The 27,234-nt window shown below is 45.3% G+C and overlaps 1 protein-coding gene across 6 annotated transcripts in view; it reads left to right on the top strand.

The window, feature by feature from the left end:
- The window catches only part of CCDC30 (coiled-coil domain containing 30), a 79,335-nt gene that overhangs the window by 26,157 nt on the left and 25,944 nt on the right, over positions 1-27,234 (top strand). For 2 of the 6 annotated variants that reach the window (XM_084787403.1, XM_084787402.1), the window contains exons 6-10: positions 7,950-8,075; positions 9,508-9,642; positions 12,567-12,730; positions 18,574-18,790; positions 25,530-25,709. In XM_084787403.1, the coding sequence (XP_084643529.1) occupies positions 7,950-8,075; positions 9,508-9,642; positions 12,567-12,730; positions 18,574-18,790; positions 25,530-25,709 (822 nt within the window). Of the gene's footprint in view, positions 1-807; positions 919-5,443; positions 5,543-7,949; positions 8,076-9,507; positions 9,643-12,566; positions 12,731-18,573; positions 18,791-25,529; positions 25,710-27,234 lie in introns of those variants that run through there. The other 4 variants (XM_084787404.1, XM_084787407.1, XM_084787406.1 and 1 more) reach the window with 4 other exon arrangements.

Genomic DNA, 27,234 nt, shown 5'->3' with positions numbered 1-27,234 from the left:
CTCCTCAGACATCCCGGAAGGAAAAAGCCCCTTCTCCTTATCCACACTGTTTCAAACACCTTTCAAAGGGAATGTCCCTCGTTTCTACTTCCTGTTTGCCTCCCTATCCATCCTCACTTCCTCTCACTCTATAGTTTTTGCCTATGTTCACTCAGTGTCAACTGATTGCTTGCTCCACCTCTTGACCTATGGCTGCCTTTATTTAATCCTGTTTACAGAAAGATCTTGGATTAAAGGTGTGTGCTAGGGCTGAGACACACCACCACAACTAGAAACAGGGTTTTCTAGTATTAAAAATCTTGGGGTTCACAGTGTGACCAAATATCCTGTGAGCTATTTGTCAGGGATAACAGCAGCCCCGGTATTTTAAGGGTTTAATCCAGTACCATGATGTGTGCCAGAGTCTCACAGACAGCAGCTCACTTGTCGGTGGGGCAGACTTCCTCAAAGCAGACACCGGTATTCCCACTGCAGAGTTTTCAGAGCCTTGGAGGGTTTGACCAAAGCAAGTGTCAACCAGGAGTTGATACAGGCTTATCTGGCCTTCGAGTTCACTTTCCACACAGTACCAACTTTATATAGGGAATTTAGGTAGAGAGGCCTGCAGAGGTCACCGCGGTATGTTCAGAATCCGCTCCGCATAGAGGCGAGTGGGCAGTGTGTCCTCCTCTGTAAGCCTTAGGCAACTGTGACTGTGACTGAGAGAGGTGACGACAGTGAGATTGGCTCGTCACTCTGTGTCCAGGAGGCACAGTGAAAACCAGAGCGTTGGGTGGTCTCCACCTCCCAGACAGAATGTTGACAAGGCCACGTTCTGAGCCGTTAAACTGTTTCTCAAAGTCCTTGGCAGCTGGTCCTTGTGAAGGAGGCAACCTGCAACACCACTGGCTTCTCTCTTTATTTGCTGCAGACTGACAGGTGAGGTGAGGTCCTGTAGCCACCAGAGAGCTCTGAACCCCTGACCCACGTCCATTTCCAGCTTCAAACTTTGGTCATGAAGTATGTAAATTGCCTAGATGCATAACTGTATCCAATGCACTGTAAGTTATGGCAACATTTACACACACGTTTATAAAATATATCCAAATGCCTTCAAATATATTATTTTTCAAATATAAAGCAAGCTGTGTGAATCAGTTGGTTACAGACTTAAGTAATAAATTATAAATTATTTTCTCAGTTCTTTGTTTTTGTTTTTCGAGACAGGGTTTCTCTTAGGGACCTGCTTTGTAGACCAGGCTGGCCTCAGACTCATAGAGACCCACCTGCCTCTGCCTCCTGAGTGCTGGGATTAAAGGCGTGCGCCACCATGTCCAACACACTTTTTTAGTTTTTAAATATATTATTTGAAAACACTGTCTTAAACATTTAAAAAATCTATCTTAAAAATAGCCATTTATCATGGCACACATGTTTAATTCTGGCAAGCAGATGTCTCTGAGTTCAAAGCCAGCTTGGTCTGGATGGGGAGCTCTCATCCCCCTATGACTTTTTTTTTTCAAGACAGGGTGTCTCTGTGTAGCCTTGGCTGGCTTTGTAGACCAGGCTGGCCTCGAGCTCACAGAGATCTGCCTACCTCTGCTGCTGGGATTAAAGGCATGCGCCACCACGCTCTTTTTTTTTTCCTTATAATTTTTTGTTTGTTTGGGTTGGGTTTGTTCTTGTTTGTTTTGTTTTTTCTTTTTTGAGACAGAGCTTCTCTGTGTAGTCCTGGCTGACCTGGAGCTCACTCTGTAGACTAGGCTGGCCTCCAACTCACAGATATCCACCTGCCTCTGCCTCCTGAGTGCTGGGATTAAAGGCCTGTACCACCATGCCCAGCTCAGGATGACATTCGTTGTTTTTTTATTAAATAAATTTTTACATATCCATTTATATTATTACACATATAATATATAATAAACTACCTACAGCAAGAAGAACCACAAAACAATCAGGAATTATATAAATGTTACATTCATAGAGCGTTTTGGCTATTTGTATTTGGCAGTCTTGAAGAAAACATGTTTCCCATCTTGGTATGTCTAAAACTCTAAATGTAAGTCAATATCTATCATATCTCATCAGTATCAAACATCTATCTAGACCTAAAAACATCTTAACCCCTAAACAACTAAGCTTAATTGTGAAACTAAACTATCTGGTCTTCAGCCCCATCAGAGACTTGAGAAGGAATAAAAATTAATTACCTGAGTATACAGAGAGTGCAGGTTAGCTGGAACTCACAGCAATCCCCCTGCTCTTCCTCCTAAGTGCTGGGATTAAAGGCATGAGCCACAACTCCCAGAGGTTAGCTGCTTCTAAAATGAGAAGATGACAGAGACAGTTTGCTGCTTAAACAGTCACCCAAAATTCTCTATAACACTGGAGCATCATCTTCAGCCTTCTGGCCCAATATATCTGACAGACATAGTTGTGAGGCAGGAACTATTGAGGACTTGCTTACCCTGTCTTGGTAGAATTCGGCTATTGACACTGCCTGCATCCAATATTGCCCATTTTTAGGTAGAATTCTGTTTGTGGTAGAAATGAGGACATTTTTCTCAGTGGCTTGCTTTCCACATTTGAAGCCATCTTCATAAGGAGGTTCTTTGATGCTCATCATCTTCTTTGAGGTAGGCTAGGTGTTGCCAGGAGTTAACCTGTCTCATTGTAAATGTATCTTTAAAATAATAAAAACATCTTTAAGCCAGGCATGGTGGTACACTCCTTTAATCCCAGCACTCGGGAGGCAGAGGCAGAGGCAGAGGCAGGTGGATCGCTGTGAGTTTGAGGCCAGCCTGGTCTACAAAGTGAGTCCAGGACAGCCAAGACTACACAGAGAAACCCGGTCTTGAAAAACCAAAAAATATTTTTTAATTAAAAAAAATCTTTAAATGCCATATTCTGTAGGACTCTGAGGTTTTTGAAGACCTTATCTCTTTTACCTTATATAGCTATAGAATCATATCTATCTGTTAAACCTAGGATGTATATTCTTGTGATAAAAATAGACTAGTAATTGAGATGACCACTATTTGATCAACTAACAACCAACTTGTATAACTTACTTATCCCAAGCAGCCTGCAATAGCACTTTCAAAATATTGGAAGTAAACTTTGTATTATAATTGAGTTATATGGGTACAATACTGCATATTAGAGTAGAAAATATATATATATATATATAATGTGTGAAGAATAATCTTAAATTTGAATTCTATACCAATGTATCTAAAATCAAATTTATTTTGCCTCTCTATTCACAATTCTATACCAGTAAATTAAAAATAACCTTGTGAGTAACAATTAAGGTATTAAATTGAGGAGTAGATTCACTAATCTACTTTTTTGTCCAATCATCCCTATATATTTCTACAGTCCCCCTTCTTTCTTTCTTTTTCTTTTCTTTTCTTTCTTTTTTTTATTTTTATTTTTATTTTTATTTTTTGGTTTTTCAAGATGAGGTTTCTCTGTGTAACAGCCCTGGCTATCCTGGACTCACTTTGTAGACCAGGCTGGCCTCAAACTCAAAGATCCACCTGCCTCTTCCTCCAGAGTGCTGGGATTAAAGGCCTGTGCCACCTCGCCCGGCTCCCCCTTCTTTCTTTCAACCCCTATCTCCAAACCTAAGAATGAAAGATAAAGGAAAGGAGAGACATCCCTGAGTCCAATCTTGTTTTCTCTCCAAATAAGACCAATAATAACTTATAACCAACTCCCAATGAAAATAAATATCTATCACCCAAGAAAGCAACCAAAAACCTACACAACCCCCATTAAGGAAAATGGGGTGTCATTCTGTTGAGGTTCCTCCAGCTGATTTGGGGCAAATAATACCTTTGGAGAGGTCCAAATAAAATTGTGGGAAACGATTAAGCAAGCTAGGAATAGCATTCTTGATCCAGTTTCTAAATGTTGAGAAATTCCAGGCTTAATTAGAGTCCCGTATAGGACACTCTGAAATGCTGGGCCAATTGGGATTGGAGCCTTTCTTTGAAAGCGTCCTGGGAGCTGTCTTGTTCTGATGAGGCACAGACAGCAGCTGAAGCACTTGGTGCTGGAACACGAAGGATATAGGATGTCAGTGTTCAGCATGCTGAAAGGAATGAATCCTGTCAGGTCTGATCCAGTGTCAGTGTCTGATTCTTTTGTTCTGAAAAAAAATATGGAACGCTTCATGAATTTGTGTGTCATTAGCATAGCACAGGGGCCATGCTAATCTTCTCTGTATTGTTCTAATTTTAGTGCATGTGCTGCCAAAGCGAGCACTGACATTGGTTTTTGTTTTGGTTTGGTTTGGTTTTTTGTTGTTGTTTTTTTCGAGACAGGGTTTCTCTGTGTAGCCTTGGCTGTCCTGGACTCACTTTGTAGACCAGGCTGGCCTCGAACTCACAACATTCTTATAGTAAGAAAACACAAGGAAAATATATAGTGTCCTTAGTTTTAAGGGTTAAGGTGTCTCTCCTGCTTTAAATTAAAGTGCAAGTGGGACCAAGGAACTCCTGCCTTGAGTGTTGGATGTATCAGAGAGTCTTGTGTGGACATAGAAAAATTATTCACTTGGCAGATGTTGATAATGATGAGGGAAAATAAATAAATAAATCCTTCCTCAAATCCTCAGGCCATGCTGTAAGCTACTGTCAGGAGGAATTCTAGCCCACAACCCTGAGTCTTGGCATCCATTTTAAAAATAGCAGCCCTCCTTTCTAACTTGCCAGTTTGGGATTGCTATTCTTGTTTTTTCTGGGCCTGAACATAAGGACTGTAAGCAGTAACGTGGTTAGTGCGACAGGATGCTCTAGCTTTTCTCTCATGTTTGTTCCCTTAAGCCAAACAGCAAAAGCCCCAACCCATAATAAGTCAGCCCATAGTTAAAATGAACTGCAACAAAGAACAGTTGGTCTAACCCAAGAAAGAAGGCAAAACTTGCTGGGAGGCATTTCTTGGGGTTTGTCTCAGAAAAAGATACCTAAGATGCGTCGCTTGGGGCTGGAGAGACAGCTCAGCAGTGTTTACTCCCCTTATAGATGATCCAGGTTCGATTCCCAGCACTTCCACAGCAGCTCACAACCGTCTGTAATTCAGGTTCCAGGCGATCTTATGCCCTCTTCTGGCAGCCGTGGGCATTGCATTCATGTGATGCATAGACATAGGTGAGGCAACACTGATACACATGAAACAACAATAAAACGTAGCCTATTTGGGAGGCTGGCAAGGTGGATCAGTGATTGAAGGTGCTTGCTGTACCAGCCTAGAGACCTGAATCTCTAGAGCCGCATAAAAGCAGAAGGAGAAAACAGACCCCACAAAACTTGTCCTCTGACTTCCACATGTGTACCATAGCACAAGTGTGTCCACATATGTCTTGTAATAAGTTTTAAAATTAAACAAGTGTAGCTTATTTTTGAGACGTTTTAGTAACACTTGTATGTATTTTAACTGGTGATTTATTTGGGTTGAGATTTCCATCTTAGAGCCCGAGTTATCAGTAACGTAGGAAGACTGAAGAGTTACCAGTATGAAAGACCAAGAGCCAATTAAAGTGCAAGATTTTAATGAGGTAAGAAATGAACATTGGGGGCTGGAGAGATGGCTCAGAGGTTAAGAGCACCGGCTGCTCTTCCAGAGGACCTGAGTTCAATTCCCAGCAACCACACTGTGGCTCACAATCATCTATAATGTGATCTGGTGCCCTCTTCTGGCATGTAGGCATATATGCAGGCAGAACATTGTATATATAATAAATAAATCTTTTTTTTTTTTTTTTTGAGACAGGGTTTCTCTGCCTAGCCTTGACTGTCCTGGAGTAGCTTTGTAGACCAGGCTGGCCTCGAACTTGCAGTGATCCGCCTGCCTCTGCCTCCTGAGTGCTGGGATTAAAGGTGTGCACCATCACCACCTGGCATAAATAAATCTTTTTTTTTTTTTTTTAAGGAAAAAGAGCCAGGTGTGGTGGCGCATAACTTTAATCCCAGCACTCGGGAGGCAGAGGCAGGTGGATTGCTGTGAGTTCGAGGCCAGCCTGGTTTACAAAGTGAGTCCAGGACAGACAAGGCTACACAGAGAAACCCTGTCTCGGAAAAAAAGAAAGAAAGAAAGAAAGAAAGAAAGAAAGAAAGAGAAAGAATGAAAAGAAAAAAAAAGGAATGAACATTAAGGATGATACTTTGCTTTGAGACAGGCTTCGTAGAACCAGGCTGGCAACAAACTCAGTCTGCAGCCAAGGCGACCCTTGAGCCACTAACCCGCCTGCTTTGACCTCCACATCCAGCTTGAAGAGAGAATTCTCCGGTTATATTTCCTGATGAGTGTGCAGAACACTGGAAACAGGCGAAGGGAGCAAGCACCCCTCCGGGAGTGGTCCTTCTCCAGCTCATTGTGACGAGAAGTTTCCAGAAAGCGCCCGTGGAGAAGGCAGTGGGGCTTGCGGAAGCCACAGGGAGGATAAAGCTTATTGATTCATTTACAAGTATAAGAGTGTAGAGCAATATGGTGCATTGTCTCTGAGCTATATATCTATAATATACATATATAATATCCAGACACCACTGGGGAAACTGAGGCTAAGAATAAAGAAATGACAGCTCTTCACCACTGGTGATAAAACGTTGGCAGCATGGCCCTGCCCTGCCAGGCGCGTTTGCCCTCGGCAGCCAGTTCTTTCCACGGAGTGGTTTAAGGCTGTTCTGGCTCTGCTCTCCCTAAGGCACACTGTGATTTTAGGCAGACTCCCTAGTCGGTTTTACACACAGCATAAGCGTCCATGGGTGTGGCTGTATACACTGGGCTTAAAGTAAGCACTCGTGAGATCTGGACTTGAAAGTCAGCCATAACTGCATGACCGTGGAAAACGGCATCACACCTGACGCTCACTTGTCTCCTGGTGTGTGTGTGTGTGTGTGTGTGTGTGTGTGTGTGTGTGTGTATGTGTGTATGTGTGTGATGATAGTTACATAGATTCATGTGTGACCTTCCATCGTGATGTCTGGTGCATGATAGACCCACAATGAATGGCAGCCATTACCGTCATTAGCCCAGTTGTCATCAGCATTTCGTTTGGGAAGATTCCGTCAATGTCTTACATTTCGGGCCTGGGGAAATGGCTGAGAGCTGTGGTTCTCAAACCCTCCTAATGCGGTGACCCTTTAATACAGTTCCTCACGTTGTGGTGACCCTCCCCCGAAACTATAAAAATATTTTCAGCACTCGGGAGGCAGAGACAGGCAGATCGCTGTGAGTTTGAGGCCAGCCTGGTCTACAAAGCAAGTCCGGGACAGCCAAGGCTACACAGAGAAACCCTGTCTCAATAAAATAAAATAAAATAAACCAAACAAAATAAAAATAAAAAATATTTTCATTGCTACTTCATAACTGTAAATTTTGCTACCGTTACTAATTGGAATGTAGATATCTGATATGCAGGATGGTCTTAGGTGACCCCTGCGAAAGAGTTGTTTGACCCCCCAAAGGGGTCGCCCCACAGGTTGATAACCACTGTCTTTGAGGGTGAAGGGGCTTGCTGACAGGCCTGACAACCTGAGTTCAACTTCTGGGACCCATATGGTGGAAGGAGAAAACTGACTCCTATGCACTGTCCTCTACACACACACACACACACACACACACACACACACTGTGATGTGTGTGTTCTCCCTCCCTCCTCCCACATAAGTAATAAAGTATAAATATATTTAGTGCATTATTAGCATTCATAAGACGTCTTCAAAACCACACATCATGCCTGCTGTGGTGGCTATGCTGTAGGGCAGGACAAGGCTCAGTATGTGTAGCAGTTATATCTACCGTCTTGGGGAGAAAGCTGTGTCCGATGAGCCGGTTTTCCTAGGTTTTCCTATCCCACCCGTGACTTTACCATCAAGCCAAAGGTTATTGTCATTTGATTTTGCGTGTGACAGTGCTGTTGTATAATAATTCGCAAAGTGAACTATGCAAAATGGATTTTACAGATATCGAAAATGAGCCAAGAAAATATTAAAGTACTGGAGAGTGACTTTTCAGAAGACAGAGAGAAGAGACAGCAGCTGATGTCTGCCTTTGTTACTATTCAGGAAGCCTTGAAAGTGGATAGTGAGGTACCACATTCAGGTGGTGTTTTCTTCCTCTTCATCTAATTTAGGGATTCCATGTGATTACTTGTTTTCTATTTTCAAACAAACTATGGCCTTGGGGAGACAGTTCAGCGGGTAAGAGCCCTTGCCGTACAGGTATGAGGAGCTGTATTCGAACCCCCAGCATCATGCAGAGTCAGGTGTGCCTGAAACCTCAGCACTGCGGGATGGAGGCAGGTGGATCCAGGGAACTCACTGACTGGCCAGCCTTACAGAAACAGCAAGCTTCCCATTCAGTGAGAGACCCTGTCTCAAAGGAACAGAGTGGAAAGCATCCAATGTCCTGCTCCACACAACCGTGCTACGCTCTCATGCACGGACCACACAACACAATAAAAACATAACTTAGGGGGCTGGAGAGATGGCTCAGAGGTTAAGAGCACTGACACTGACTGCTCTTCCAAAGGTCCTGAGTTCAATTCCCAGCACCCACATGGTGGCTCACAACCATCTATAATGTGATCTGATGCCCTCTTCTGGCCTGCAAAAACAAAACAACAACAACAACAACAACAACAAAAAACTTAGCCTGGGGCACTGTAATTCAGTACCATTAGCCAGGTGCCTTAAACAATAGAAACTCTACTTCCCTACACCCCTGGAGGCTAGGAAGTCCTGGCCACCTTCTGTGTCCTCTTGACAAAGTGTGAGGCCTGTGCCTCCTCTCGTCTCACAAGGGCCCCAACCTTATGCTTTTATTTAGGTTGGATTTAGGGACCCGCTACCTTTTGAGGCCTTTTTACAGCCCAGCCTCACCTTCCATTTGACTTCAAGCCTTTCAGAAGGCATCCGGGAGCCCCCTCTCCTACAGTGTATGTCATGTGACCTGTTGGCTACCTGGGGCCGCAAGCTGCCACGCCCTCATCATCCACCTATCAAAGCTGCCACGCCCTCATCATCCACTCATCAAACACTGCATATCTGTGTGATCTGTGTGAAAGTGTGAGAAAAATGTGTAACTATATATGCACGGAGTAGAAGCAAATAATCTGAGGGTTCGAGGAGAAATGCTGGTTCATGAGTCAGTGAGCACACACCAAAACTGAAAAACAAAAAATAAAACCGATAATGTGCTAGGACCATTTTAAAAATCCTTTTTAGAGGTGTTAGACCTTTGTAAGAAACTTTTTGGGGGGGGTACGGGGGTCCGAGACAGAGTTTCTCTGTGTAGCAGCCCTGGCTGTCCTGGACTCACTTTATAGACCAGGCTGGCCTTGAACTCCCAGAGATCCGCCTACCTCTGCCTACCGAGTGCTGGGATTTAAAGCATGTGCCACCACTGTCTGGCTTTAAAAAAAAAAATCTTATTTTTATTTTTTTACATTAAAAAATTACTTAAACCAATTTTAAATTTAAACATATTTTGATCATAAAAATATCTTCATTTCTTAAACAGGAATTCCAAAAATCAAAGTCAGAACTCTTGGGCCTTTATAAGGAAATTCAAAGTCTTCCGAGGGCCGAGGGCAGAGACCAGTTCTTAATAGCATATAAGCTGCTACAGAGAGAGAACTCTGAATTAGAAGCCAAGGTGAGATTGAACTATTTGATTACTTGGGTGTTCAATATCTAACATGTCTTGGGTATAGTTAGAATGAAAGGAGACGTTAAGTAGCATCCAGAAAGGAGTTTACGATGGAGGAGGAGAGGAAGAGGAGGAAAATAACAACTCAACACATTTCTAGTCTTAAGGGACAATACAAGACCACGTAATGCTTTTTAAGCCCTTGAATCTTTCCAAAGCGGTTATCAATCTATCCGTGAGGGTTTTGAAGAAGTCCCAGTTTGGCAACTTTAGCAGAATATCAGAGACTAGGCAGTTTAAATGACAAGGATTTATTGCTCGTGGCTCTGTTGCTCACAGTAGGTTGGGAGGTCCCAAGGTCAAGGTGCCAATAGACCCCGTGTTTGGTGAAGGCTGATCTCTGGTTTGCAGACGGCCATCTTCTCAAGGTTCTTTCCTCCCCCTCCTCCTTCGCCTCCTCCTCTTTAACTTTTGTGTGAGCGCACGCGAGCATTCGTGCACGTGAGTGTGGACACCCTCGTGCCACAGCATGTGTGGAGGGCAACCTCAGGTGGCTTTCCGGTTGGTTTGAGTTAGGGTTTACTGTTTTTCTGCTGCTGCCTGTGCTAGGCTAGCTGGTCTGCAAGCCTTTCCTATCTTCCTGTATCTGCCTTTCACCTCACTGTGGGAATGCTGGAATTCCACACACCTCCCCCTCCCCCTTCCCTGCCCCCATCCCCCTACCCCCCTACCCCCCACCCCGTCACATCGGCTTTACCTGGGTTCTGGGGATCAAAACTCAGGTCCTACGAATTGGATTGAGATGCTGAGCCGTCTTCCCAGCCCATTCGGTTCTTTAAAAAGGGCACCAGTGTCATCCCGAGAGCTCCACACTTGTGACCTAGCTCGTTCCTGAGGTCCCTCCTCAGACTACCTTATTGAGGGTTAGGCCTTCATTTCCAGTTTAGGGATCTTGAAAGAATTACGGCCTGATCCCTTGGAGGGATGCCCCTCTGTTTGGGTTTGTCTGGTGTGTCCCAGCTACCCAAGGCAGGGTGTTTGTTCTGGACCGGAGTCCTATGGAAATGACGTCTCCTTCCTGACACGTCTTGAGCTACGCTGCCGCTGTTGTGTCAACCTTGGTTTGGTTGAGGTGCTTTCCGCTTTGTCTCTCGTCTGTAAAATTAACGTGCTGCCCTTTGCAGTGACAACCATCTCCTGGATGGCTTCTCTGGGACTCTGCATTCCTGCCCATCAAACTACTGTTCATGACGTATTTTTCTTTTGAGCGTTTGCATCTTGACCAACCCCCAAGCCTCTCTCCAGAACACTCAGTGGTCTAGACTTAATGGCACACCTGCTCTAGAAGGCGGGCTCTGCCTTATGAATTTGCCAATCGCAGATTTTTGGGGGGGGAGGGTCTGGGTCACATGTAGACTCATGTCACAGAAATTTGTAGTGGAAACAGGTGTGATCTTGTAAGCCAGCCTATTCGATTGACACAAAGAGCCCAGAGGGATTGGGGGTGGAGCCTGGGCTGTTGAACTACTGCCAAGTGACAGGCCCATCGCAGCCTGTGCTCTTCCTGCCCTACCCTAAGGTCTCACAGGGTGGAGCACACAGCTTGGTATTTAAATGTGGCTGATGATAGGCCTGAACTGTGTTCTCTAAGACCGAATAGAAGCTTGGCCTTTCCCCGTACTCTCTGTATCCAGAAGAGCCGGTGGGCATAGTTTTCTTCATGAAAAATAGCAAAGCTTTAGACCTGGGACATGGCTGGCAGGGCTGGAACACCTATTGCTACTGCAGAGGCGCCCACTTCAGTTCTGCTACTCCTGAAAGGATGATGCTTTGGTTCCATAAAACATAAAAAACAAGTAACCCTTGAGGGTGGGAAGTCTACAGAATCTTCTAAAAGCAAGCAAACAAAAACGCGTCTTTTGCCAGATCCCACACAATGTGTCTCGCAAAGCACCTGCATGCACCGCCTTCCTGGGCCGCATACATGGATTGTCATTTCCGCCTGAACGCTGAACAGGGGCCTCACAATAAACTGGGTGCTAGGCTGACATTCGGGGCCCACTGCAGTCACAGGTGTCTTGGTTAGGGTTTTGTTGCTGTGAAGAGACACCATGACCACACCAACCAACTCTTATGAAGGAAAACATTCAATCAGGGCTGGTTTACAGTTCAGAGGTTTAGTCCGTTGTCGGCATGTTGGAAGCACGGCGGTGCGCAGGCAGACATGGTGCTGGAGAAGGAGCTGAGAGTTCTACATCTGGATCCACAGGCAGCAGGAAGAAACAGTGAGCCGCTAGGCCTGGCTTGGGCATCTGAGACCTCAAAGCCTACACACACTCTCTCTCTCCGACAAGGCCACACCTCCTAATAGTGTCACTCCCTATGGCCTATGGGAGCCATTTTAACTCAAACCACCACACCAGGGACCCTTTACAAGCTCAAGTGTTTTCAGATAGGGTCAGACTGGACGCGAGTTCCCTTCTGTAACGTACTCATAGCATTCTCATATTTTCTCGAGGCAATCATGACCGCTCTTATGAACCAATGAAGTTCAGTCAAACCTTGGGGACAAGAGTGTGTGGCAATCACGTAAAATCCTAGAGATCACTGGAGTTTTGTTGCTGTTTGTTTCTTTGTTCCTGCTTAAAGGTACAACCGAATCATACACAGCAATCTGAGATGTCAACATCAAAGACCAAACCACCTGTTTGTTTGATTGGTGGTTAAATCATGGGGTTTCATACCCCAATGACTACTATAAATGTGGATTAAGCATTTAACTAAAATGCAATAAAACTTTCTGTAGGGCACCGGTTTAGATAGCACAAGGCGGGAACTAAGCATTTGGTGGGTCCAATATACTTTTTTCCCCCGCAGTTGTACATGAGAGTCTGCAAAATAGAAATTTGCTTTCTCACTTAACTTTATAGGTCTTGAAGCTTTCACAAGAATTGGAACACTTAAAATACTGCTCCGTAGGGGACAAAACTGCTAACTTAATGACCAGTGAAAGCCTCTGTGAAGATCTGGTGTCTAAAGCGCCACCTTTGGAAGTAGAGGTTCTGAGCCCAAGCGAAGAAAGACGGGCACTCTGGTAATTGAGAAAATCCTGAACACAGTAATTGGAGGGGGTTTCTTTGGCTTGGTTATCCCAAGGCCCTGACATTTATTTTCTAGAGATGGAATCAGAAGAAGAAGAAAATTAGTTTTAAGCATTTCCTAGAATTTGTCTTTTTTATAATAACAGCTATATGCTGAGTATGTGGGAAGATGACAAAGTGACATTCTGGGCAGTGCCACCTGCAGCACAGGGCAGTGGGCTGACATACAGCACTAACACTGCATATTGAAACTTTCCCTCTTGCTTTTAAGTTATCATGTGCTTTGTGTTGAAATGTAGGAAGCATGTAAAGGTAAAAACAGATTGCAATAACCCATAATTCTCTTCAGGGAGAGCCATGCACCCGTCTCCCGTGCACATACCTATGCAGGCAAATTATTTTTCACATAGTCAAGGCTGTAGTCTACTGTTTCTGTTTTGCTGATCAGATTTAACATTTATTTGGCGATTGGGTTTTCAGAACCCTTCCCTTTTACTTATTTGCTCCCTGGCTCTATGTTTACACATTTTAACCAAAATTATCATCCACAGAAGTTTTGAGGGCAAACGATCTGCTCTAATCTAGTACAAAAACTAATAACAAATTACTTGATGTGAGCAAAATCCTAAAGGCCATTGAGAAGGAAGCAATAGCTGCCCACGCTCCTCAGACACCAACCTCAAGGACACCCTTGTCCTCAGCTGGGGAGATGGGTTCCTGATGTCCACCAAATGTACTTCTGCATAAATGTTCTAAGGTAGATACTGGCTTTTGTTTTTGTTTGTTTGTTTTGCCAGTTTTAGAGCCCCTGAAGTGTATGTTCTTTTAAAATGTTCTTTAAACTTCAGAATAAGCCCTGAGTCCAAGATTCACAACCAGGAAACCGTTATTACGGCGGGAAGGGGCATCTTGGAGGGATGGCGGGGATAGGTGCGGGGTGGCATGGGCGGCCGGGAGAGATGGGGACATCTCTGAGAGAGAGCCCAAGAGCCAGGCACCAGAAGCCGGATCGCCACGTTTAGGTTTGTTGGAGGGCTCAAGGAAGCCCAGTCGTAGAGCGCGCTGGGGACCGTGGGACAGGTTTCAAGGGGAGTTGTTCTCTGGCTTCTCCGCGGATGGCGATGGAAGGTGACAGGCAGGTCATTAATCCACCGTGAGCCACAGATGAAGACTAACTGGCCTAGAGCAAGAGACTGTCGGGACATAGCGGTCTGAAAACTCTTCACAGGAAGAACTGGCTGTGTTGCTCACAGCTGCTGAGCCCGCCGGACCGGACCGGTATGGGTCCCTGATGGGGAGACTTGCCACAGTAGCAAGCCTGGGGCCTTCAGTCGTCTACAGGGGAACGCTGCCGGGAGACAGACTCTGGCCTTCTCTCTAGAGCTCCATCCCACCCTCGTACCTGTAGCTTGGTCCAAACTACTTCTCACTGTTGAGTGGGACTCTTGAGAACTCTATGTACCCGCCACACGTGCCCCTCTCTCCCCACCTCCAACGGCCCCACTTCAGTCAGATTTGGAACACAGCCACATTCAACCCCTAACCATTTGTCCGCTGTGCGGGTGTTCCAGGCAGAGGTAGGTTTGACCTTACAGTCTTTGGGGCCTGATGGGAGAAGATAGTTCAGCAAGGGAAGGCTGGCTTAATAATCTATCAAGGGGCAAACGGGTGGTGCCGGGAGACAGAGACAGAGAGGGGGAGGGAGAGGCAGAACATGATGTTCAAGGGGTGTGTGGTTTGTGTGAGGTTGTTTAGAAGAACTCTAGGGAAGCGAAACAATGAAAAGAAGATGCAGGCAGGATCCCAAATTGGGAGAGGGGGGGGGCTTGTATCAGTACATGGGAGGCTTGGATCAGGGGGGTATTTGTTTGCTTGCTGGTTTTGCCATATTGGGGTTAGTCATGGGGCTTCACTGTGCTAAAGTGTCCAATACTGAACTATGTCCACAACCCTAGTTAGGAGTTTAAACAATTAAAAAAAAACCTCCAAAGCTCAAGAGATGGCCCAATGGTTAAGAACACTGGCTGCTCTTTCAGAGGATTAGAGTTCAATTCCCAGCACTCACGTGTCGACTCACAACTGTCTGTAACTCCTGTTCCAAGGGATCCAGCACTCTCGTACAGACACCAATATACATAAAGTAAAAATAAAAATAAAATTTTTTTTTAAACTATAGAGTTTAGCAGCCTAGGCAAAACAATAGGTTCATGCTTTAGAAAAGTCACTCTGAGCCGGATGGTGGTGGCGCGTGCCTTTAATCCCAGCACTCAGGAGGCAGAGGCAGGTGGATCGCTGTGAGTTCGAGGCCAGCCTGGTCTACAAAGGGAGTCCAGGATAGCCAGGACTACACAAGAAACCCTGTCTTGAAAAACCAAAAAAAGAAAAAGAAAAGAAAGAAAGAAAGAAAAGTCATTCTGCCTATTATGTGTAAAACATATTTTTTTAAAAAATCAATAGGGCCAGGCATAGTGGTGCACGCCTTTAATCCCAGCACTTGGGAGGCAGAGGCAGGTGGATCCCAGTGAGTTCGAGGCCAACCTGGTCTACAACTCGAGGCCAGGACAACCAAGGCTACACAGAGAGACTCTGTCTCGAAAAACAAACAAACAAAAAAATCAACAGGATTTAGAGATTAGTGGCTAGAGTCAGGATGAAGATGTTAGAGTAAGCAGTAGCTTGAGTGTGGGGAGAGGTGGCTGGGAAGATGGCTCAGGCAGTGGGGAGCTTGCCAGGTAAACACAAGGGCCTAAGTTCAGATCTCCAGCACCCATGTAAAAGCCAGGTACAGTGATGTTCACCTGTCCCTCTGACGGTTTGCCACAGAAGGGTCCCTATAACTCCCAGGCCAGGGGCCAGCCCTTCTAGATACATTGGTGAGCTCTAGGTTCAGTGGGAGACCCCTCATCTCAAAAACTAAGGGGAGGACCAGGAGATGGCTCAAGGGGTCTTGTCACCAAGCCTGAGTTTGATCACTAAGACCTATATGACAAATGGATAGAACTGATTTGAACAGGTTGTCCTATCACACACACACACACACACACACACACACACACACACACACACACACACTTAAATGTAATACAATTTTAAATAAATGAATTATTTTGAATTCCAGTTTCACTGTGTCATTTGCACTGGGGAGCAAGTCTATTGCTTTGAAAAAGTACTTGAGGCTGAATTTTTTTTCGAGACAGGGTTTCTCTGTGTAGCCTTGGCTGTCCTGGACTCACTTTGTAGACCAGGCTGGCCTCGAACTCTCAGAGATCCACCTGCCTCCGCCTCATAGTTCTGGGGGTTCAGAAGCATGGCACCCACCTCTGGCTGGGGCGTCCCAGCAGATGGCATTATAATAGAAGGAACATGTGTAAGAAGGGATAACATTGGGCTGGAGAGATGGCTCAGTGGTTAAGAGCACTGACTGCTCTTCCAGAGGTCATGAGTTCAATTCCCAGCAACCACATGGTAGTTCACAATCATTTATAATGTGATCTGATGCCCTCTTCAGCACTGTATACATAACAATAAATCTTAAATATATATATATATATATATATATATATATATATATATATATATATATATATATATATATATATAATCAAAGCAAGTCTGGAAGCCAGTGAGCAAGGAAGGGACAGTCATCTTTTTTTCCTGTGTGTAAGCATGTGTGTACATGTTTACACATGTGGATGTATATGTGTGTGTGCCTGTATGTCAAGGCCCAAGGAGGTGGATGTCAGGAGTCCTCCTCGGCTGCCCTTCCACCTTGTTGGCTGGCTTGCTCAGGGGATCCTCTTGGGAGAAACAATAAAACCATGTCCGAACCGAACTGTGTGTCACTGCTGTTTTAAATAAAATAATTATGAGCAGCATCACACACTCAGCTTTTTTTTTCTTATGAATTATTTTCTTAGACTATATCAGGGAGACTGGGGTTACAACTCAATAGTGCAGCACCTGCCTAGTGTGCATGAGACCCCGAGATCCAATCCACAGAACAATAAATGTTCATGGTTTGTTGTTGTTGTTGTTGTTGTTTTCCAGAATCTAAGCATACTTAGATGTTTTAGGGCTTTTTTTTTTTTAAATAATTGCTTTTATGTGTATGGGTGATTTGCCTGCATGTGTGTCTGGGCATCTCAAGTGTGCCTGGTACCTGTGGAAGCCGGATGAGGGCATCAGATGCCTGGAACTAGAGTCTCGGATGGTTATGAGATGCCAGCCCAGGTCCCTCTGGGAAAGCAACCAGTGCTCTTAAGCGCTGAGCCGTCTCTCCAGGCTCAGAAGCTATAAACACCTTTATGGCTCTGGATTTCTGTTGCCAGCTGCCTCCTTAAACGTGAGTAACAGCTCTGAGTGTGCAGCATGCAGTGCCGGGCTCCAAGGTACCCCGAACGAACTTCCGATTGAGGGGATAAGCATACAAGCGGCTGTAGCTTAGGTGGCAGAATGCTTACCCAGCTTGCAGAAAGCCCTGGGTTCAATTCTAGCACCGCCAAAAAGGAAAAAGAAAAACAGCCGAAACAAAACGCAGCAACTCCACCCGGCGTATCTGTGTGTACTCATCTACATATGACTTGCTGATGGCTGAAGGTGCGCGCCTCCTCCTGTTGCTGTGGCTTAGCTTCTCAAGGAGTGCCCCGCCCCCTTCTCTGGCGTCCCAGCCTCCTATGATTTGCTCTTTAAGCTTTTGGCTTCTGTGTAAAATGAACCCTCTATCCCTGACCAACTCTTCCTTGTGTCCTAGTGTTCCAAACCAAGGTTTCTGGTCTGGCTCTCCTGTGTCCTGGGTCTCTCCAGACCCAATCCTGGTTCCCATCCTGATATTTATTATGTGGATGGAGAGAGCAGCTCTCATCTAGTTTCCCTGGCATGTCCCTGGAAAGCATCTTGAAAAACCAAAAATAACAAAGAAAACATTTGCTTAGTAGTGAGTAGAAGGTGCACTGCACGCATGCCACAGCACTCTTGTAGTGGATAAAGTAAAGGTCTTGATCCATGTGAAGAATCCACCCAGGGATTGAACTTGGAACACCAGGCTTTGCAGCAAGCACCTTTACCCACTGAGCCATCTTGCTGGCCCCTACAGATCTTACTTACTAAACTATCCTAGGATACTTTGGTTTCTCATGTTCTTTCGTTTTGGTTTTGGTTTTATCAAGATGGAGTTTCTCTGTGTAGCCCTGGCTATCCTGTACTCGCTTTGTTGCTTTGTAGACCAGGCTGGCCTCGAACTCACAGAGATCCGGCTGCCTCTGCCTCCCGGAGTGCTGGGATTATAGGCGTGCGCCACCGTGCCCAGATTCACGTTCTTATCTTTACCAAAATCTACCAGCAACCATATATGTGTGTGTGCAAACACGCTATTCTTTCACCCTTGTCTTTTACTCCTGCCAACAATTAACCAAGGCGTATATTACTTTTCAGTCTAATTTTCTCCCTGTCCTTATCTCTCATTATAACCCTCTTACAGCCCGCTGCAGCCCCAGTGCCTGTTGACGTCCCTGTGGCTTTTGAGTGGCATTTGAAAATCTTTATGACCCAAATTTGCCCAGTGCAATACTAAAAGTCTGGGGAGGAGAGAAATCATTTAAACTGGCTATAGGACGGTAAATGAAAATAATATGAGAGGTCATCTCCCCGACTGTAAGGGAAAAAGAGTCACTGCTGTAAAATGCTCAAGAACAGCCTCATCACTGTACAACTCAATTTTGGGAAGAAAACAAAACAAAAATCGAATGTGTAGGGTTTTCTTCTTTCCCATTCTGCCACAGGAATATTTGTTTGATAGCTTTTTTGTTGTTGTTGTTGTTGTTGTTATATTTGTACCAAGTTCTGAATTAGGAGAAAGTAAACAGGAAGAAATGACAGAAGAGTCAGTGAAGGCGGCCACTTTTCCAGGAGAGAGGCAGGAGTCACAGCAGAAGCAAGACTGGAGAGGCCAGGAACAGCTGTTGGCCGTGGAGCCCAAGGAAGCTGGGAGACTTGGAGAGGAGCAGACCCCCCAGTCTCAGAGCTACGGGGATAGTTCAGATGACAGTAGCACCCAGGTAGGTGCTGCAGATACACACCCTGGGTCCCGTCCTTTGGAAATAAGCATCATTTTACCCATCTTCATTTTTTTTTTTAAAGATTCATTTATTTGGCGGGTGTGGTGGCACGCTTTTAATCCCAGCTCTCAGGAGGCAGAGGCAGGTGGATCGCTGTGAGTTCGAGGTCAGCCTGGTCTAGAAAGCGAGTCCTGGACAGCCAAGGCTACACAGAGAAACCCCGTCTCAAAAAACAAAACAAAACAAAAAACCCAAAGATTCATTTATTTATTATTTATACAGTATTCTGTCTGCATATGAGGCAGAAGAGGGCAAAGGATCTCATTATAGATAGTTATAAGTCACCGTGTGGTTGCTGGGAATTGAACTCAGGACCTTTGGAAGAGCAGTCAGTGTTCTTAACCTCTGAGCCACTTCTCCAGCCCCCACCCCAGTCTCCATTCTTAATGTCTGTTTCTTATACAAGGTTACAGCCATGGCTTGAGTGGTAATAAAATTACAACCGAAGTCAGAACCGGCTGGTTCACTTTGTTATAGAAGGGCTGCTTTCTGAATTACAGGGCCAGTGCCACACAGCTCTGGGGCATTTGTTCTCTCCTGCTGCCTTCCAGCCGCTCTCAGGCATGGATGTCCCTCCCCGCTGAGCCACATGCTCAAGGCAGGCTCAGGCTCAGAAGGAGCACATCTGCTTCAGATGGGCAGGGGTGAAAGGATGGCAGGGTACGTGCAACCCTCCCTGTTCTAGGGAGCTAAGTGAGCCAAGTGTTCATTTTAGTAGAGAAAATGGCCTCAGAGCCATTGTTTTGAGTAAGGCCCTTGCTGTTCACTGCAGGTTCCGCCTAGAAAAGAATCAAAGGGAGTGGCCACCAGCCCCACGTTTGGTCTTAATCCAACAGGACTCCGTTATTCAGAGTAAACATTTTCTGTAGACACCTTTCCAGAAGTTATTTTTGAGATCCTCAGTAAACCACCCTCAAAGGGCTGATAAAATGCCAGGTGCTAGCCGGCTATTTCAGAATTTGAGAGGTAGAGGCAGGAGGGTCAAGGGGCAAGGGTCAAGGTCACCCTTCAGTGCATGGCTTTGAGGCTAGCCTGGCCTGTGAGTGACTCTGTCTATAAAAAAAAAGTTGATACTGTGTACTTGAGAAGTAAGCCAAGGGTATACTTTACATAAAGGAAGGTTGGGGGGTGACTTCTGCTCTTGCAGAGGACTTGAACCCACACTGGGTGACTCACAACTGCTTTTAACTCAAGCTCAAGGGGGAGTTAACATCTCGGGCCTCTGAGAGTACCTAAAGTCACATGCTCAGACACACACACAGAGAAATAGAGTTCAACCTTTAATTTTATTATTTATTTATTTATTTTTGGTTTTTCGAGGCAGGATTTCTCTGTGTAACAGCCTGACTGTCCTAGACTCACTTTTTAGTGCAGGCTGGCCTTGAACTGACAGAGATCCACCTGCCTCTGCCTCCCAAGTGCTGGGATTAAAAGGATGCTCCACCACACCTGGTTTCATTTATTTATTTCGAGATAGTATCTCACTGTGTAACCCTGGCTGGTCTGGAACTCTATAGAGGCCAGGCTGATCACCGAGATCTGTGTGTGCCTCTCCAAAATGCTAGCATTAGAGGCAGGGGGCACCATGACCAGCCAAAAATTTCTTCTTCTTCTTCTTCTTCTTCTTCTTCTTCTTCTTCTTCTTCTTCTTCTTCTTCTCCTCCTCCTCCTCCTCCTCCTCCTCCTCCTCCTCCTCCTCCTCCTCCTCCTCCTCCTTCTTCTTCTCCTTCTTCTTCTTCTCCTTCTTCTTCTTCTTCTTCTCCTCCTCCTCCTCCTCCTCCTCCTCCTCCTCTTCTTCCTCCTCCTCTTCCTCCTTCTTCTTCTTTTAAATATAAGTCAAGGGCTGAAGATGTAAGCATGCCTTGGATTGAATCCAACATGGGGAGGGAGGAGGAGAAGGAGATGAGTAAAACCTATATTTGGAAATAAGATCTAAAATTTGAAGAAGCAATAGTAATTAAAGAAACTGTAACCAGGGTTGACTGTAGACCAGCTGTTCTCAAACTGTGGGTGGCAACCATCAGAAAACACATATTTTTGATGGTCTTAGGAACCCCCCCATCCATAAATTTATTTTTGTTGCCACTTCATAACTGTAAATTTGCTACTGAGTGGTGTCTCAGTTCCTAAGACTATTGGAAACGTGTGTTTGGTCGTGACCCACGGGCTGAGAACCGCTATTTTTGACTCATAGGAGACTGAAGGGGGAAGACCACACAGGAGTTCAAAGGCAGGGTGAGATCTTGTCAGAGAGAGAGAGACAGAGGCAGAGACAGAGAGAGACAGAGAGAAAGCCCAAAGAAGAGCTTGGCATCAAATGCTGAACAAGAAGTCACACTTAGACGCCACCCCTCCCCCTCTGGCACACTGGCCCAGAGCAGCAGACTTGAGAAGATGTGAAATGGGAAACAGGATTGCAGAGCCATTGTTGTTGTTGTTGTTGGTTTGGTAGTGGTGGTTTCTTTGGCTTTTGGGGTCAGGGTGTTGCTTTGTAGCCAGGCTGGCTTGAAATTCAGTATGTAGCCGAGACTGGCCTCAAGCTCAGTCTTCTTGCCTTACTCCTGAGTGATGGGACTGTGGGAATGTGCCATCATGCTCAGCTAAAAGTATACAGCTTTGCCTACATGTAATCTTACGTCTGAAAAGTAATTCCTGGATAATTTGTTAGTTTAATTCATCTTTCCCCTCCATTTGAAGTGCTCGTAGTTGGCACCTAGTACCAAAGTACAAAAGTGGGAGGGAAAAGTGGAGGGGGACGGGGAAGAACAGGAAGGCAGGAAATGGGGGTGCACTGATCAAAACACATTACGTCAACATATGAAATTCTCAAACAAGAACAGCCCCTCAATAACGATAAAAAGCAGATTTGAAACAATGAAATATGTAAACATTCTAAGGAAATTTCAAGTGTAGGCACTTTATGGAAGGGCAGATAGATCTACATACCACACAGCCTCTTGGGCTTCAGCAAACTCTAGTATATTCCGTAAGTTTCCTTTAGTGACCGTGAGTTGTTGGGGAAAGCTGAAGTTCTTACTTATTCAACCAGAATGAGTTACCTGGGATGTAATGGGGCGAACACCCACATCTGAGTCTGATGCAGGTGGTCCGTGGCCCAGCAGACCTGGCCCTGCCAGCTGGTGATGGGCTAGCATCCACATCTGGGTCTGATGCGGGTGGTCCATGGCCCAGCAGACCTGGCCCTGCCAGCTGTTGATGTTAAAGTTTTCTCAAAACTCAAGGTAAAAGTTGAGCATTGTGGGGATGATGGCATTGAAGTTTACCCCAAGTTGAAAAGTTCTGTATCGGGATGTGTGGGTGCGGAACCCACTTAGATTGCCCAAGCAAACTATAGGGCCCACTGTGAGCTGTCACCAACGCCTGCACATATAGTCGTCACAGGGTTCTGTATGTCACACGTGTGTGTATGTGTTAGAGAAGCTCATGTTTGATTATGATCTAGAGAGCTGTACCACTTCTATAAACAAGACTGGGGCCCTGAAGCCTGCTTTGCTGCAGCTGTGAAACGGAGGACAGCTCACACGCCCCACCGTGGTCCAGGAAGTTGGCAACATTGAATCAGTGGGCTGTGTTGATATTCCTGTTGCTGGCTGGGCAAGGATGAAAACTCACTTTTGGCCCAAGGTCTCCCTTCTTGTTTTCCAAGATCTCCCTTCTTGTTTTCCAAGATCTCCTTTCTTGTTTTCCAAGGTCTCCCTTCTTGTTTTCCAAGGTCTCCCTTCTTGTTTTCCAAGGAGGTTCTCTTGTGTCTCTCCCAGGGAGATACATGGCACGCGCACACACACACACACACACACACACACACACACACACACGTACACGTGTGTGTACCATATATATTTATGGCTTTACCTCATAATCCTTGGATTAAGTTGCAATTGTTTCTTTTGAAACAGGGTTTCTCTGTGAAGCCCTGTCTCTGTTCTGGAACTCACTCTGTAGACCAGACTGACCTCAAACTCAAAGGTCTACCTGCTTCTGTCTCTCCTCCCCCACCCCCCACACCGCACTAACCCCGAGTGATGGGGACTAAAGATCTATGGTACCACACCTAGCCCTCTTTATAACTTTTTAATGTTTGTCTCATGGTCTTATCCAAATAAGCACGAGAAGGCTTTGTTCTCATGTTTCTTCTGAGACTATTTTTATTTCTTTAATTTTTGTTTGTTTGTTTTGTTTTGTTGAAGCAAGGTTTCTCTGTGTGGCCTTTACTGTCCTGGACTCACTTTGTAGACCAGGCTGTCCTCAAACTCCCAGTGATCTGCCTGCCTCTGCCTCCCTGAGTGCTGGGATTAAATGCATGTAGCGTCATGACTGGCTGAGACTATTTTTATACTTTTAGCTTTATAATAAAATCTTGGATCCATTTTCAAATACCGTCTATAAGTGTTACAAGGAAGGGTCTGCCTTCATTTTGTACATGACTGTCCAGTTGTACATGTAAGATTTATTGAAAGGAAACCATTCTTTCTCTGTTGTACAAGAAAGATAGATGTGTGTTTGACCTTTCTACTTTCCAAATCAGATGTTGCACGCAATTTCATTTTTTTTCAATGTGCATGTGTGTTTGCCTGCATGTGTGTGTATGTGCGCTAATCACACATAGTACCTGAAGAGGCCAGAAGAAGGTGTCAGATCCTCTGGGACTGGAGTTACAAATAGTTGTGAACCAACAAGTTGGGGCTGGGAATTGAACCTGGGTCCTCTTAACCACTGAGCATCTCTCCAGCCCCCTGATTTCATCTCTTTACAATGGCAAGGAAACGAGTGCGTTTTGGACAGGGGCTTTTTCTGTCATGTTCTATGCAGTGATGACTCTTCTGTTCTCTCTCTCTCTCTCTCTCTCTCTCTCTCTCTCTCTCTCTCGTGTGTGTGTGTGTGTGTGTGTGTGTGTGTGTGTGTGTGTGTTGGTCTGCTGTGCCCTATCAGCTTAATCTTCTTAAATGTACAATTCTAGCAACAGACGGGCCAGATGCCAAACTTTTCAGAATGCTTATAAATAGGAAAAGAATTTTGGGAGCCTCTCTCATGAGCAAGCCTCTGAGCTTTCACGGCCAAAACTATCTTGTGACGTCAGCTGCAGATGCTGATGGTCTGGTTAACACTAGCCCAGGTGAAGTTTCTTTCTTAACTATTCTTCAACCAAGTTGGAAGCAGTATTAACTTAATATTGTTGGCTTAAAACTTAACATTTTTCGGGCCAGGCGTGGTGGTGCACGCCTTTAATCCCAGCACTAGGGAGGCAGAGGCGGGCGGATCGCTGTGAGTTCGAGGCCAGCCTGGTCTACAAAGTGAGTCCAGGACAGCCAAGGTTATACAGAGAGACTCTGTCTCGAAAAGCCAAAAACAAAAACAAAAAACAATAAAAAAAACCTTAACATTTTTCTAGCATTTTGGATATTTTGCTGTGCTGTGGGTACCACACTAAACTACCCATGTTCATTAAGCAATACAATTGGACAGGAACATAACCAGTGCCTCTTACAGGTAGAGAAACAAAGACTTTAGTTCAGAATAAGGTAGGCAGTATGTGCCCACACTGAGGAAGTAGCGAAACCCTGGTCTACGTCCTCTAGGGCAGCGGTTCTCAGTCCGTGGGTCGCAAACCCTTCGGGAGTCGGGCAACCCTTTCACCTAAGACCATCAGAAAACACAGATATTTACATTATAATTCATAACAATAGCAAATTCATAGCTGTGAAGTAGCGATGAAAATAGTGTTATGGTTGGGGGGGGTCACCCCGACATGAGGAATTGCATTAAAGGATCACAGCATCAGGAAGGTGGAGAGCCGCCATTCGGCTGCTATGCTGATTGCTAACAGCTCACAGGAAGTTTCTCTCTCCGATTGTCCCAAGGAAGAACAGCAAGCTGGCTCCCCAGATCCCTCTTTGATTCATGTTTAATTTTTATTCATTTTCTTTAGTTGGGCTAGTGAGATGGCTTAGTAGCTCCTGAGAGTTACCCTCTGGTTGTCACACGCATGTGGCACACAAGTGTACACATGTGCACATGCACACACATGCTAATCAAATGTAATAATTAAAATTAAATGTGGAGCTGGAGAGGCGGCTCAGCAGTTAAGAGCACTGGCTGCTCTTCCAGAGGACCCGGGTTCGATTCCCAGCACCCACATGGCAGCTCACAACTGTCTATAACTCCTGTTCTGGGGCCTCTGACATGCTCCTGGGCTCCACAGGCACCAAATGTGCAAGCAGCACACAGGCGTACATGCAGGCAAATACCCATAAACACAGAGTAGAACAATTTAAAACTGTGTGTTTTTTTAACTACAAAATACTGTGTGTTCCTGGTTGTTTTGATTATTAAAGGATTTTGTAGTTCTGAGGCTCCGAAGAGGGGTGCTTTACTCTAAAATCCTCTCTTCTGTTTGCCTTTCACTGATATGAGAAATTTTTTAAAGTTAATTGTCCACACACAGCTGCTTTTTGTTCCCATAATTCGCTGGCCTTCTCACTCCGGTGTAGAAGCTTTTGAATTACGGGAGCATCACCGAGCAGCCATAGGCGTAGAAGCCTCCGTGTTGTACGTAAGCGAACTCATTCCCAAAGCCTTTGTCCGTGAGCACTCAGACCCCCCCACCCCGCACATGTGTTGAGAGCTTGAATGCATCTCTCTCTTTAAATGTTTGCCTCAGTACCTAACATCGGGAGAGAAAGCGGGCCACCAGCACCAAGGGGAAGTCCAGCAGCTGTTCCAGAAACTGCACCGCCTCCAGCTCCTGTGCAACTCGGCTGAGAAGGAGCTGCGGTACGAGAGGGGCAGGAGCTTGGACTTCAAACAGCATAACAGTCTGCTCCAGGAGGAAAACATGAAGGTAACACTCTCAGGCACAGCCTTTCCTAAAGGCCCTCCGCAGCATCTCTAAACCACGGCTGTGGCCTTCATCACTGACTCTCGCTTCTCTGGCCTAGGGAGCCAATGGGCAGAGAGATGGGAAGGGATGGGACCCTCTAGGGAGCCAATGGGCAGAGAGCCGGGAAAGGATAGGACCCTCCTCGTTAGCAACGCGAGGCTTGGGTTTCGTGACTCTGAACCAATCCACTGTCCCCCACGCACCTGCTCAGCTTGCTGGATTTCCTTTGCAGCAAGGGTTGTACTTGGAAAAGGGAAACCCCGGGCTTTCTGTTAGGCCATAGTTCCTTCTGAGAAGAAACGAGCCGTGAACAGATTTTGTTCTTGTCAATATTTCAAAAGCGCCACCAGCTCTCCAAGGGTACAGTCCCTGGGTCAGTATGCAGCGAGAACATGAGGAGTTGCACTGGTATACCGGGAGGGAAAAATGAATGTTCACTGGAAAAGGGGAAGTTTATATAACGCTCAACTAGGATTTCTTCTTGGTGTTATCATAGAGACGAGGCTAATGGTAATTTTTTTCCATCGACTTTTGACCCATCAGTAATTAGGAAGCATTTGGCTCTTAGGTTGTAATTTCTTCATATATTTTTTTTCTCCGTGTGGCTTGCTTGACTTTCTTTCTTTTTCTTTCTTTCTTTCTCTCTTTCTTTCTTTCTTTCTTTCTTTCTTTCTTTTTGTTTTTCGAGACAGGGTTTCTCTGTGTTAACTTTGCTGTCCTGGACTCACTTTGTAGACCAGGCTGGCCTCAAACTCACAGTGATCCACCTGCCTCTGCCTCCCGAGTGCTGGCATTAAAGAAGTGCACCACCACACAGCTCAACTCATTTTTAAAAATTATTTATTTATTATTATGTATACAGTGCTCTGCCTGCATGTGCACCTGCAGGCAAGAAGAGGGAATCAGATCATGTTATAGATGGTTGTGAGCCACCATGTGATTCTTGGGAATTGAACTCAGGACCTCTGGAAGAGCAGCCAGTGCTCTTAACCTCTGAGCCATCTCTCTAGCGCCCTGTAGCTTGACTCTTATACATCTGTTAACTAACATCTTTGGAGACAACATGCCTCTGGCCTTCAGGAATTATTTCAGATATGTCCAACTCACAGATGAAGCATTCTTTACTGAATAATATAAGCAGTAAGGGTTGCTGGTTTGTCTTGCTACTTTTTTAAAAAATACTTATTTATTTATTATATATACAACATTCTGCCTGCATGTATGCCTGCCCCCCAGAAAAGGGAAATAGATCTCATTATAGATGGTTATAAGCCACCATTTGGTTGCTGGGAATTGAACTCAGGACCTCTGGAAGAGCAGACAGTGCTCTTAACCTCTGAGCCACCTCTCCAGCCCCCTGTCTTGCTACTTTTTAAAGAACATGGACACGCACACCCATGTGTGTGCATGCTAATGTCCACTTATGCGGCTCTCTGGGAGGAGAGCGGAGTCGGTTCATTCAACTATAGAGGCAGCGTGTGGGTCA

Source organism: Acomys minous (assembly GCF_964271855.1).
Source record: "Acomys minous genome assembly, chromosome: 6".
NCBI classification, from domain to species: Eukaryota; Metazoa; Chordata; class Mammalia; order Rodentia; family Muridae; genus Acomys; species Acomys minous.
The sequence above is the reverse complement of the archived record's forward strand: the minus strand, read 5'-3'. Positions and strand labels throughout refer to the sequence as shown.